The 11,621-nt window shown below is 40.1% G+C and overlaps 1 protein-coding gene across 3 annotated transcripts in view; it reads right to left on the bottom strand.

Annotated features, from left to right (window-relative positions):
• Positions 1-11,495, bottom strand: part of ercc2 (excision repair cross-complementation group 2) — a 15,455-nt gene extending 3,960 nt beyond the window's left edge. The window contains exons 1-24 of one of the 3 annotated variants that reach the window (XM_035679516.1): positions 11,356-11,495; positions 11,178-11,277; positions 10,671-10,748; positions 10,520-10,582; positions 10,302-10,415; positions 10,027-10,143; positions 9,292-9,408; positions 8,889-9,012; positions 8,666-8,762; positions 8,309-8,442; positions 8,020-8,188; positions 7,476-7,594; positions 7,205-7,274; positions 6,714-6,783; positions 6,182-6,283; positions 5,958-6,021; positions 5,726-5,847; positions 5,479-5,571; positions 5,255-5,327; positions 5,025-5,095; positions 4,744-4,887; positions 4,420-4,563; positions 3,771-3,866; positions 2,805-3,182 (exon numbers count right to left, since the gene is read on the bottom strand). In XM_035679516.1, coding sequence (XP_035535409.1) covers positions 3,774-3,866; positions 4,420-4,563; positions 4,744-4,887; positions 5,025-5,095; positions 5,255-5,327; positions 5,479-5,571; positions 5,726-5,847; positions 5,958-6,021; positions 6,182-6,283; positions 6,714-6,783; positions 7,205-7,274; positions 7,476-7,594; positions 8,020-8,188; positions 8,309-8,442; positions 8,666-8,762; positions 8,889-9,012; positions 9,292-9,408; positions 10,027-10,143; positions 10,302-10,415; positions 10,520-10,582; positions 10,671-10,748; positions 11,178-11,277; positions 11,356-11,360 — 2,283 coding nt within the window. In that variant the 5' untranslated portion in view covers positions 11,361-11,495 and the 3' untranslated portion in view covers positions 2,805-3,182; positions 3,771-3,773. Of the gene's footprint in view, positions 1-2,804; positions 3,867-4,419; positions 4,564-4,743; positions 4,888-5,024; positions 5,096-5,254; positions 5,328-5,478; positions 5,572-5,725; positions 5,848-5,957; positions 6,022-6,181; positions 6,284-6,713; positions 6,784-7,204; positions 7,275-7,475; positions 7,595-8,019; positions 8,189-8,308; positions 8,443-8,665; positions 8,763-8,888; positions 9,013-9,291; positions 9,409-10,026; positions 10,144-10,301; positions 10,416-10,519; positions 10,583-10,670; positions 10,749-11,177; positions 11,278-11,355 lie in introns of those variants that run through there. The other 2 variants (XM_035679517.1, XM_035679515.1) reach the window with 2 other exon arrangements.
• Between the last annotated feature and the right edge of the window lie 126 nt (positions 11,496-11,621).

An 11,621-nucleotide genomic window follows, 5' to 3' on the forward strand; every position in this document is an offset into this window, starting at 1 on the left:
GTGTGTGTGTGTGTGTAGTGGTTGTACTCAGCAGCCTCTGTAAATAGGAATAAACGAAGTGGATCGGAACGAGCCGCACAACAGAACTCGTGTCAGTTAACGTTAAACCCCTTTCCCACGGACGTTCAGCTTACTTTGGAGCTGGCTCTGGGAAACCGTCTCGTCCTTTCTGCAGGTTATTTGCGCAGCTGCAACTGAAGGGACAGTTTGTAAAGGTTAACGTTAACGTTACGTGCTGTGTCATCGTTCGCACTATGTCATGGTATTTGGATTTCTCCAGAATCGCATACCCCTCCTTTAACTTAAAAATTAAAGAAAACATTGTTTTAGACTATTTAAAATGATACTAGCATTCATTGTAAGACAACAAAGTTTTTACTGTGTTTGGATAAACATGATAATTTCAGGTTGAACAAAAATAATACAATTCATTTTATATTCGAGGTATTAGGCATCTCCTAATGTGGCCCTGGAGTTATGTTAAGTTTGTAAAGATAAACATGACAGATTATCTTTATAAAATGATATAAATTCTCTCTTGAGAAGCACAGGAATGTAAAGTTGTCGTGATGCGTTGGTCAAAATGTAACATTTGGTTTACGAGGGAGAAGTTTAAGCCATCGAGTTTATGAAGTTAAAAGAAGTTATTTAAAATGTGTTTTGCCTTTTAAAATGTGCACGTCAAATTATATTTTCATATTGTCCAAGCTAATGAGAACACAAATGTGTTTACTTCAGCTGTTTTGCACCACAGTCCAGTTTTGTCATTCCACATTATGAGAATAAGGACCAACTCTTTTTTAACTTGAATAATGTGCCGTGCACCATTTGAAAACAATCATCACCAGCACTATGAAATGACGGTACTCCTAAAAGATGGATATTTTTGCACATTGATTGATCAGGAATATATTAACAAACTGTGGTAAATCGATCAATAACTGAATATTAACATCCCTAAAGTTTCCATACATTTCAATATTCAGCAAGTTGTATTTGTTGTTTTATTCAGAAACTAGTTGAAAGCTATCTGGATACCCAAAGTTATTGTTGTGTGCCTGAGTCAATGTTTTGATGACTTTCAACTGGCCTTGGACTGAAGTTAGGTGACTGACTTGAACTAAGACTTCACAGAGCATTTACTCACAGCCACTCTGGATTTGAACGTTTCTTTTGCACCCCTCAGTTGCCGTATGAAAGACACTGTGGCCGACCATGTTATACCACACAAACTGAACATGAAGCAAATTGGGCGATTGTACAAAGAGGAAAAGAATCTAGGTAAATATGCGTCTGTGTAAGTTCAAAATGTTTCAGCAAACAAGCTTAGACAAGCCAAATAGACGCTATCTGCCCAGAGCCAAAAGCAATCATACAAAGTTGGTGGCTTAACCTGTGAAGATAGTCAAAACATCCAGCAGCTAAAGTGCAAACCAGAGATACAAGGAGAGTGAATACTGGACTTGTAGTTAATCGATGGATGGAAATTTGACTCCAAAGGGATACACAGGGCAGTGTGTGCATGTGATGCACAGGTAGCCAGATGTTTGTGAATGCATTAACCCCAACTATTTGAGTGAGTTTGTTTTGAAGTCTCTGCCCCATAGTGGTAGCTTAACGTAGCATGAATGAAGAACAATATTGAGGCACAGGGTAGCCTACTTAAGTATGTCTATTTCCTCTTGTAATTTTACATCTATGCTTATTCACTGAAATGCCTGAAATCGACAACTATTATACAGAGAGTAAACTCTTTTAATGTAGATTTCTTTGTGCTCTTTCACTTGTTATAGCGAAAATTACTTGAACACATTACTTAAGACTCAAACTCGAGATCTTGTGACATGACCACAACACTGCGTGAACAAAATAAACATAGGTCCTTCCTTTTTATGTTGATACACTAGACAGAACATTAAATAACTATCATTTTGTACATACTTAAGGGTCCAGTGTGTAGGATTTAGTGGCATCTAGTGGCCCAATTTAGACAGTTTGTCCGTTCTGGTATTATTGTAGAAACATGGCGGTTTAATATGTGGGTCTGTAGATAAAAACAACTCATTTTTCATGTAATTATACATTAATAAAAACATACCTATGAATATTATACTCAATTTCTGCCAGTAGATCATCCTAAATGTTACACACTGGACCTTTAACACTCAGGAATGTTTAAAGTAAGATACAGACTCAAATAAATGAGTGTTGCTAGGAAAATCTTTGCTCCCTGAAAATGGCGTCACCACCCGACCCTCCTGGATTTTAATCCACAAATATCTTTTTTAGGGCTCACTTCCAGTTTTTTTGCTCGAACATACTGTATATTCTATTTTCCCATGATGGAGAACTACTGATTGTATATTTGCTGTGGTAGAAGATGTCACTGCTGTTTGTTGTAAGGGCTGAAATCGCACTATTTTAGTTACTGTAGAAACTACGGTCTTGTAATAATGTTACATACAGAATGGGATGAAATAAGTAGGAACTGGACTATATATGTCTCATCTGATGCTGTGTTTATTCTGGTAAATATGAATGTTTGTATTTTATATTTGCAAACTGGAGCTGAAATAAATTACAAAGAGACTTGAACACCCTTTGGTGTGTGTTGTTTGCATGGAAATATTTCTTTGTGTTTTATGGCTTTAAGGTTTTGACAATTATATATTTTTTTAAAAAGGGTTTCTACTTTAATTTGAATAGCTAATGTAATTTTTTAAAGTTCAGGTATTTGCCCTTTACTCAGGATGGAAAGGCCTCTTTTCAAAAATGCATTCCCAAGAAGAAACACAAGTCAACTGTTAAATACAAACATTTATATTCCAACTTCCTGGTTGAAAAAACAGATACAAATATTCATGTTCAGTATAAAATGAGACTATGTACAGTTGCAGTAGCAAAGCAAACTTAACAGTAGTCGTGCCTATATGACAGACGCTATACGAACCGATGTTACACCCACAGATGGAATAACGTTTCTGTAGATAATGCAACGTGCTGACCCACTAATGATGACTTCTTGTCATATTTGAAACTAAACATGTTATTAACCAAAAGAAATAAATGTATTATTGTTTCCACAAACTACAGTACTCTGAAAATGCTGTAAAATCCATTTTAGGAATATAATGTTGTTCTATTGTATCCTCTCTTCTTGCATCTGTGAGTGATCTGAAATACTGAATACACAGAGTGTAACAAAATGTTAGGACCATCTCAATAAACCTGCAAAATACTCAATTTGTTTGATATGTTTCAGTCTGACGGGATGTTCTCGCTTTACAAACAGGACAAACAGCGCACAGTCTGAGTGTCAGAGCTGTGGTGCTAATATTCTGTAGACTCTGTAATATTCTGTGTGTGTGTGACCTGAAATACTGAATGTTTGTGCCTTCTTTAAGGCTCAAACTGTTAAACCACTATACACAGACTGTGTGTAATCCCATCAGAAATCATTACTGTAACCACCAGAGCTGGGCCAACATGTGATTGGAATACTTCTCATGGTTAGTTAACCAGATAGGTGGAGTTTACCACATAAAAAGAGCTTTTTAGAGGAAACTTAGTTTCATTTCGTTGTCTATAACTGTCCTGATGTGGAAAACCGCGTACATCTATCACACTGAATGGGTTAAAGTGAAATCTGAAGTTGCATCTGCTATCTGACCCAGTTCTATAATTGTTTGCACGGTAATGATGTCATCGTACCGACTGCCGACCCCATAATGGGCGTTGCCATGGTGATGACATTATGCAGCGCATGTCACCTTTCAGGTCTGATGAGCAATCTGAGAGATTTTCTGCAGCATCTCTTCCGACTCCAGCTGTTCGAGAGTCAGCAGAGACAGACCCAACTGGTCCTCCTGGAGGGGGAGAAAGAGAGGGGGAGAGAGGAGGAGGTTATTAGAGAGGCGATGGTCAGCACACACTAATGAAACAATTAAAGAGATGTGGGAAGCTACTACATGCTCAAAAACAGGCTTTTTATTTGTTGGATGAGCTAAAAGACAAGTGAGAACTCAAATGACTAAAAAACAGCAAGTGTTTTCTTCTGTTTATTCTATTTCCTCCAGTGTTAGAAATTAACTTTCTGACTCACCTGCATAAGGTCAAAAACCTAAGAATTATTTATCAGCTAAAGTAATTAATGTACCTCTTTCATGTAAAGTACAGTAAATGTCCTGATTCCTCACTTAAGACACAGTAACTTTATGTCCTCTCTGGACCTTTTGTTTGTTATTTCTTTGACATTTCACACAAAAGAGACAAAAGCTGTTTTGTAATAAATATTTTTTGCTTCTGGTGACCTTACGCCTGTTGAATTAACTCTTTAACTTAACTCTTTAACCCAGATAGCAGAGAAATCTGAAGCACACATTATACACTTGTGTTGTGTTTAGCAGGTGTGAGTCACACCTGTCTGAAAGGCTGAGCCATCTGCCGCAGGAAGTGTTTGGAGAGCTGGATGGCCTCGTCCACGGTGAGGTTCAGACTGCCGTCATTAATGTGCTCCTGAATCCAGCGAGGAAGCTTCCCACGTTTGTCTGCTCTGGCATAACGCTGCGGGCGGGGAGACACGGTCATCAAGGACTGTTCATCACTCAAGACAATAAACTGCCCCAGTGGAGCCACTTTAATGCTAAAATCAGAAGACTGGTTGTAATGGAAGCTATAAAAAGTGAACGTGAAGCAAGGTGAGAAATTGTGGAGGCAGCATTAAAGGACAGAAACATCACAAACCTTGTCAGCAAAAATCATAAGTCCGTAGTCGGTCTTGCCTCTGATGGCTCTGCCCACACACTGGGCCGCGTGTCGCATTGCATCAAACGTCAGAAAGTCGTTCTCTCTGATCTGAAACTGATCCCGAAGGTACTCCAGACGAGCCTGGAACATGTAAGTCAGTGAGTAAGTAAAAATATTGTCAAACTATGAACAGTGATGACAGTAAAACAGCTCAGTCAATGTGGGTAAATGTGCATTTTATTGTAAGAGAGTGATGTTGTACATTAGATATTTCTGACCTTTAGGATGCGGCTCTGTGTGTAAACATAAGGCACTCCAAACATGATGACTGCTCGACCGAAATGATGCACTGAACAGAAGGAAAAACAAGATTCAGAGTTACGTTGAAAAACTGAACTCAACGCACCCACATACACCCGGTGAAATGTTTACTGAATCTTTATATTTAACTGGGTCCATATTTCCCCACAGGAAGTTTCATTTTAAGTCAATAACCCTCATCATTTACCGAAATCTATTCCCTCAGACACCTTTCCCCTGGCCACAGACAGGAGGATGGCTCCTCTGCCGTTCTCACATGCCTGAGGGGAAGAGACAGACAGAAAGGTCAGAGGACAAAAGTCTGGGATCCAGCATGAGAACAGGAAGATAAACCATGAGTTTGCTTTTATTCCTTTACAGCACTGCTAATGCTAAACGGGACAACTGATCTTTGTTTTGTGTCTCTCTGACCTCCTGGTATTTCTCCAGGGCCATGCTTGTCTCTGCAGCATCGGGAGTCTCAATGAAGATCAGCTTGTTTCTCTGAATATTCTCCAGGATACCCTGCAAACAAACAGAAATGTTTACTGACGCCATCCTTCTTTCCCTATATAATGAGATAACTTACATCGAATCATTGTTGACTAAATTCTGTTCCCATGATGCAACAATTTTAAATATTATTCATCAGTAGTGATGTGTGTGTCCTCACACTGACCTGTTCATACCAAGACGCCACTATGTTCTCCATGTAGACGTAGCTGGTGAAAAATGCCACAATGCCATCGGGAACAATGCCAGACATCTCCAAGAGCAGGTTGCCATAGTTACGAATCACAGCTGGAAACAAAAAAAAAAAAAAAAAGAAAAAGTTATACCATTACATTTAAACAAAGAATAATGTGTTTTGTTTTTAGATTTTATGTTGTGAAAAAGACATTTTTACTAACCAAAATCTTCTCTGGTCTCAAACTTTGAGCTCAGGGCCACCTGATCATTTCCTCTGCCAACAATCTATGGAAGACAAAACAGGAAGGAAAGACATGAAACTCAGTTTTAATGGTGGAAATGAGATTAAGGGTTGGCACATTGTCATGTTTTGTGACACAATTTGTCCATAATTCTTCTGTCTGAGTGTGTTTTTGAACGTGTGTGTCTGAGTGTAGTTCCACACCAGAGGACAGAGGCAGGTCCGTGCCAGCGTCATCGTGAAGGATGCCATGGTAACCGGGCGGAAGTCGAGGATTTTGGGATAGATGTCCAGAGGAGAGAGAGTCTAAAGAGGTCAAACAGAAGGACAAGATAGTCAAAATGAGAGCAGGCCGTCATTTATCAGAGCACACAGATGTGAAACAGAAAATGAAATAACTTTATCATAATATTGAGGAATAGATCTACATTTAAAACTAAGTACACATAATTATGAGAAGCAATAACATTACATCAATGATTTTAAGTAGCTCCATGATACGGGGCAGGTACTTTAACTTCTGCTCAAATTAAACAATATTAAAACAAAAAGAGAAAACTATTCTGTGCTCCATCTGTTCTCAACTCTGCACACGCCACCTGAGATTACAAATATATCATATTCTCTCTTTTTTTTAAGCCATAAGACATAAATCTACATTGTGAACTACAGGACTGAACTACTGCCGACTGACTGTAAACTGAGCAGAGAAGAACGAGACAGAGAACTAACTTACCCCAGAGGTGATGATGACTGACTGAAATCTTTGAAAAACAGGTTTGATGGCGATAGACGGATCCATACAGCTGAGAGAAGAACAAACACAGGAAACAAACATCAGTCACGGTTTCACTGTTTATATCACACAGGCTTTGTCAGTTTCCATCCATCAGAAAGATTATCATTGTGTAAAATTGTGTAACAATAACTGCTTTGTGTTTCAGATCTCAGAAGGAGGCTTCTCAGCCTTTACAGCAGAAGTATCCTGCATCATTGTTGAGCTGCTAACAGCACAGTCCTCAGTGGTTAAGCAGCTGAAAATGTAAGTAGGTCGTTGGCAGGAAGCTTCTGTCCCAAATATTTTTTGAGGCCTGGAACCTTTTCCCCAGGGTAAAGAAGAGCTGGAGTCACTGGTACTCATCCACAATCACACACATTAAGAATAACATTTATCCTTTGTAAAGTGGGGTTGGTAGGTAAAGGTTTACATTAAATATGCTGTCCCACCTGAAGTGCAGCACAGGGTTGGCAATGGTTGGAGTTCTGTCTTCAAAGGGCTCAATGATGATGGTAAAACCTTCAGACAGAGAGAAAACAGTTTAAAGTAGAGTTTCACTGATGTTTTCCCCTCTCCCATTCTTTTTATACAACAAAACCTAAATATTTGGGAGCTATCAAAAACTAAATCTGACTTTTACCACACATCTTACTTAAGTACTATATTTGTTAACAGTTTCTGTTTCAGTACTTTAAGATGTTAAAGATGGGGTTTCGGTACCTTGGCTGTAGGTGCTGACGAGAGTAGCAAAGTTAGAGATGAGAGTAACAGCTGAGAAGTCTGCGATGTCGGCGATCTCCAGAGTACGTAGTAACGACTGTAAACGCTCCGCACAAAACCTGGAGAGACAAAGAGGAATGGATGGAAGATTAGAGAGAGAAACTGTGTCCAAATGAGGAGTAATCAAGTAAACAAGGACATGAGCTAGTAAGAGGCAATACTTGTTTTTAACATTCATGTCTTTAAAGTTGAAATTGAAATTTAAGTTTTATTGAAATTGAAGAGAGTGAGCAACTGAGAAAGCATTCAATAGGTGAGTGATTATGTAAGGAAGATAATGAGAGGGAGGTGGGAGAGTGAGTGGGAAGCTGCAAAGGAAATAAGGGAAGTGAAGAAGGAGAATATGTGATTAAACTACTGAGAAAGAGAGCTAGAACTGATCACTTGAGGGCCATGTCGCCTTCTTAAGTGTGGATTCAAGCAGTAAAATAGATTATAAAAGGTGTGATTTTAGTTTAAATGAGCTGCTGAAGCCCACACTGACCTGAGAGGCTTGCGGTCGATGCAGACTTTGTCGAAGATGTCTTTGAGGAACTGCGGTGTGCTCTCCTGTACGACGTGTTGGACCCTCAGCCGGGACTTCAGATACTCCATGAACCGTCTCAAGAAACCAACAAAGTGCTCCGCTGTGCGAATCGTACCAGGGACCGCCTCTGAGAGAGAGCAGACAGAAAGTATTCAAGCTTTTTGAAGACTCAGTTTAGTGTTTTTATCTGAATTATCATTCAACAAAAACAAAATGAATTGATGTCCAATCCTGTTGATGGCCACACCTTTCAGAATTTCATCTGGTAACACGGGATTTGAGAGGTAGACGTCCGTTTCCCTGGCAACATTGGCTTCCTTCAGCCCCTCCACCAATCGCCGGTACTCCTCCTTCAGTTTAGCAGCGTCCGTCTCCTTTATCCTATCAGACACATAATAAACAAATGTGAAGGTGTCGTGTCAAACTGTTTATTATAAGAGGAAACACAGCAAATAATAAAGAAGTACATACACAGGCCTATAAAAACTCTACAGAGGTGTTACAGAGGTGAAAGACGTCTCATTTCCCTAAAAAAGGGTTGTTTCCTTGTGTCACCTCTCCTCACAGACGTAGATGTAATTAGAGGAATCTGCCAGGCTCTTACTTCTGTATGGTGTTCTGAAGTGTGTCCACGTTGGTCTGGCAGCGGTCGAGTGTTCGTCTGGTGATGTTCACACTCATGGAGTCAATACACACGTTGTCTGAGAGACAGAAACAGGAGACGAAGAGGTGCAGGATGAGTCTTACATTAGCTGATGTTAGAATGATCAGAATTACTAAATTAAACTCAGATTTCTGGGACTGATACATAATAAATAAACCCTCACCTATATTATGAGCCTCATCAAACACCACGACAGAGTTCTTGGCCAGCTCTTTGGACACCAGGTCCGCTATCTTGGGGTCCAGCAGGTAGTGGTAACTGTACACCACAATGTTTGCATGCAGGATCTGAGACGGGAGAGAGAAAACAGGACAAACTTAGAGACACAACCTCTGTGAAACTGCTTCAAATATCAAGACATTATTCAGTGAAGAGTAACTGCCAAGAGGAGTTCTTCTTGATGAGAAACATTTATATTATAAACTGCTGTGTTCCCACGACCACAATCAATGAACAATCAATGAAAATCTTTGTTTTAACTTTTAAACCAACTATAAATTCATCCATTAATTTCTTTCCCCAAATACTAGAAAAACATTTGTCACATCAGGCCACGTGTTTCGTACCGAGTAGCGTGCCAGATAGTACGGACACCAGCCTTTCCTCCTGCCGAAATCTTTCAGGTCGTCGAGGTTGTAGATGCCAGCAGGAAGAGGCACCTGTCGGCCGACTGCGTCAAACTCCTACACACACACACACACACGTAATTAAATGTAGGGACAGTGGAAGATAATACGACTATGGGGAACAAGTAACAACTAGGCATATTAAAGGAAAAGAGAAGTGTTTTATTTTTAATGTTAATTATCTCAGTCAGTTGGAGCCTTGTTAGTTAGAAGGTAAATGTCTGAGCTTCCATAATAACAAAGGTACACACATTGTCACTGATGTTGCATAACTTCAGTGCGGCACAAAGCACCGACCTGAGATCACATTATGAGTTCATTCAGAGGACATTTAGAAACCAGACACTGCCTCTGGTCTGTAGTTACACACACTGCGTTACCTGAGTACTTCTCATTGTTTTCTTTAACCTAGTTAGAGTTCCTAACAAGAGGAACATAATGAATGATTTCAGTTTTCAGGTGTCTTTCCCAGGATGCTACAGACTGCTGACACACACACACACACACACACTACACTGCATGAAAACTAGATGCCGCTGTATCAACAGTAAAAAAATCAGACAGCGAGTTGAGTCTTCAAGTTATAATCAATTCAATATAGAGCTCCATTCGTACACAAACCTTCCTCCGACTTCCACTTTAGTTGACAAACACCAGCTGGTCTGAACTTCTTACCTCATAGAAGCGACATACAGGCATGTTGGGGTCACTGTGGCGTTGTGCGCGAATGTACGACGCTGTCAGACTGTGGCACTTCCCATCAACCTCCTTACCGAAGCGCAAAGAGCTCACCTGGAAAGAGACAGAGAAAGCAGAAAGCTCGGTCCTGTATCTAAACGACAAGCTGCTTTCTCACTTGGTCAGCTTTAAATGTGAATGTTAGCGTCATCGTGCTTCGCTCCGTGTTGTATGTCAGGGCCTGATTTGTCCTGGACAGCCGTGGTTCGTACCTCCGGGTGGACGCAGAGGTTCTTTCTGGAGGAAAGGGCCAGAGCCAGGAAGTTGTTGCTCTCTCCAGTTTGTTTGGAGTGAAACTCCATCAACTTCCTCAGCTCCTCCACGACCTGATCACACCGCGGATCGAAGTTTTATTTAACTTTAAAAAACAATTCTTGAGCCATTAGACAGGATAAATTGTGCAGAGAGATTTTATTTGGGGCTGACTCACCTTCTCGATCTCTGGAACTGTTCTGGAGCAGTATATGAGCTTGGTCACTTCCAGAGGAAAGGCCTGAGAAAGAGAGAGAGAGAGAGAAACTTATTACATGTTCATGTGCTGACAGTAACTCCAACCTGAAGACACACGCAGCTAAACTCACCTTTTGGTAGGCAACAATGAGAGACAGCAGAGAGATGGTCTTCCCTGTTCCTGAAGGCATCTCCAGGACTCCATGACCCTGAACCCAACACAACAGTTACCTCCGTCCTCCCATTGATGCAGTAGAAAACAAAAACTGATGAATTTAAACTTAAACCTCAACCTACACTCGTGTTTAATCAGTCGCTAAGTGAAATTGTCTTTTAAGTACTAAATATCCTCTGTTTGTTTCCTCAGAGTAGTAACACAAAAAGGAAGTTTGCACCAAAGACTGTAACTTTACTGCAGAGAGGAGGAACAATTACAGCTATAAATACATACAGGCAGAAGAAAACATCAACATAACCTTTAACAACAATCAATCACAGACACAACATCACTATTTCCCTCTGATAGACACTGTATCTACAGTATTTCATTATATTCGACCACTTGTGTGTATAATAAGCTGTTGTTATTGTCTGTACGTCCTGTTTAATGAACTGAGAGACACTTTAACATCACCCACTCTGGCATCCAGTGTCCTCTTCAGCTCCAGCATGTAGGAATACTGCTCAGGATAAATGTAGTCGTATGGAAAATACACCAGCAGACCGTCGATGTTGAGCCTGAAATTAAAAACAACACAGCTCAGAGACGGTTGTGTATTGTTATTTTTTCTCTTCTATCTCGACACAAACACTCACTTCATGTTGGTAAAGCGTTGCAGAAGCCGCTCCTCTTCGTTGTCAGTCCACTTTCACTGTTTTGATTAAAATTTGATCTAAAAAATAAAAAAACCACAAACACACTTCGGAAGTTGCTTCTTCTTCTACTACGATTTCTGGCAGTTCAGTTTGCGCCATTTGCGCATTACCGCCGCCTAGAGGGTGAAAGATAAACTACTTTAATCACGATGTAAACTGATTAAACATTTACTGTGTGTTAATAACTGTCGTTGTAGCATTTTTAT

Source organism: Morone saxatilis, unplaced genomic scaffold (assembly GCF_004916995.1).
Source record: "Morone saxatilis isolate NCDOM2014 unplaced genomic scaffold, NCSU_SB_2.0 Contig8, whole genome shotgun sequence".
NCBI classification, from domain to species: domain Eukaryota; kingdom Metazoa; phylum Chordata; class Actinopteri; family Moronidae; genus Morone; species Morone saxatilis.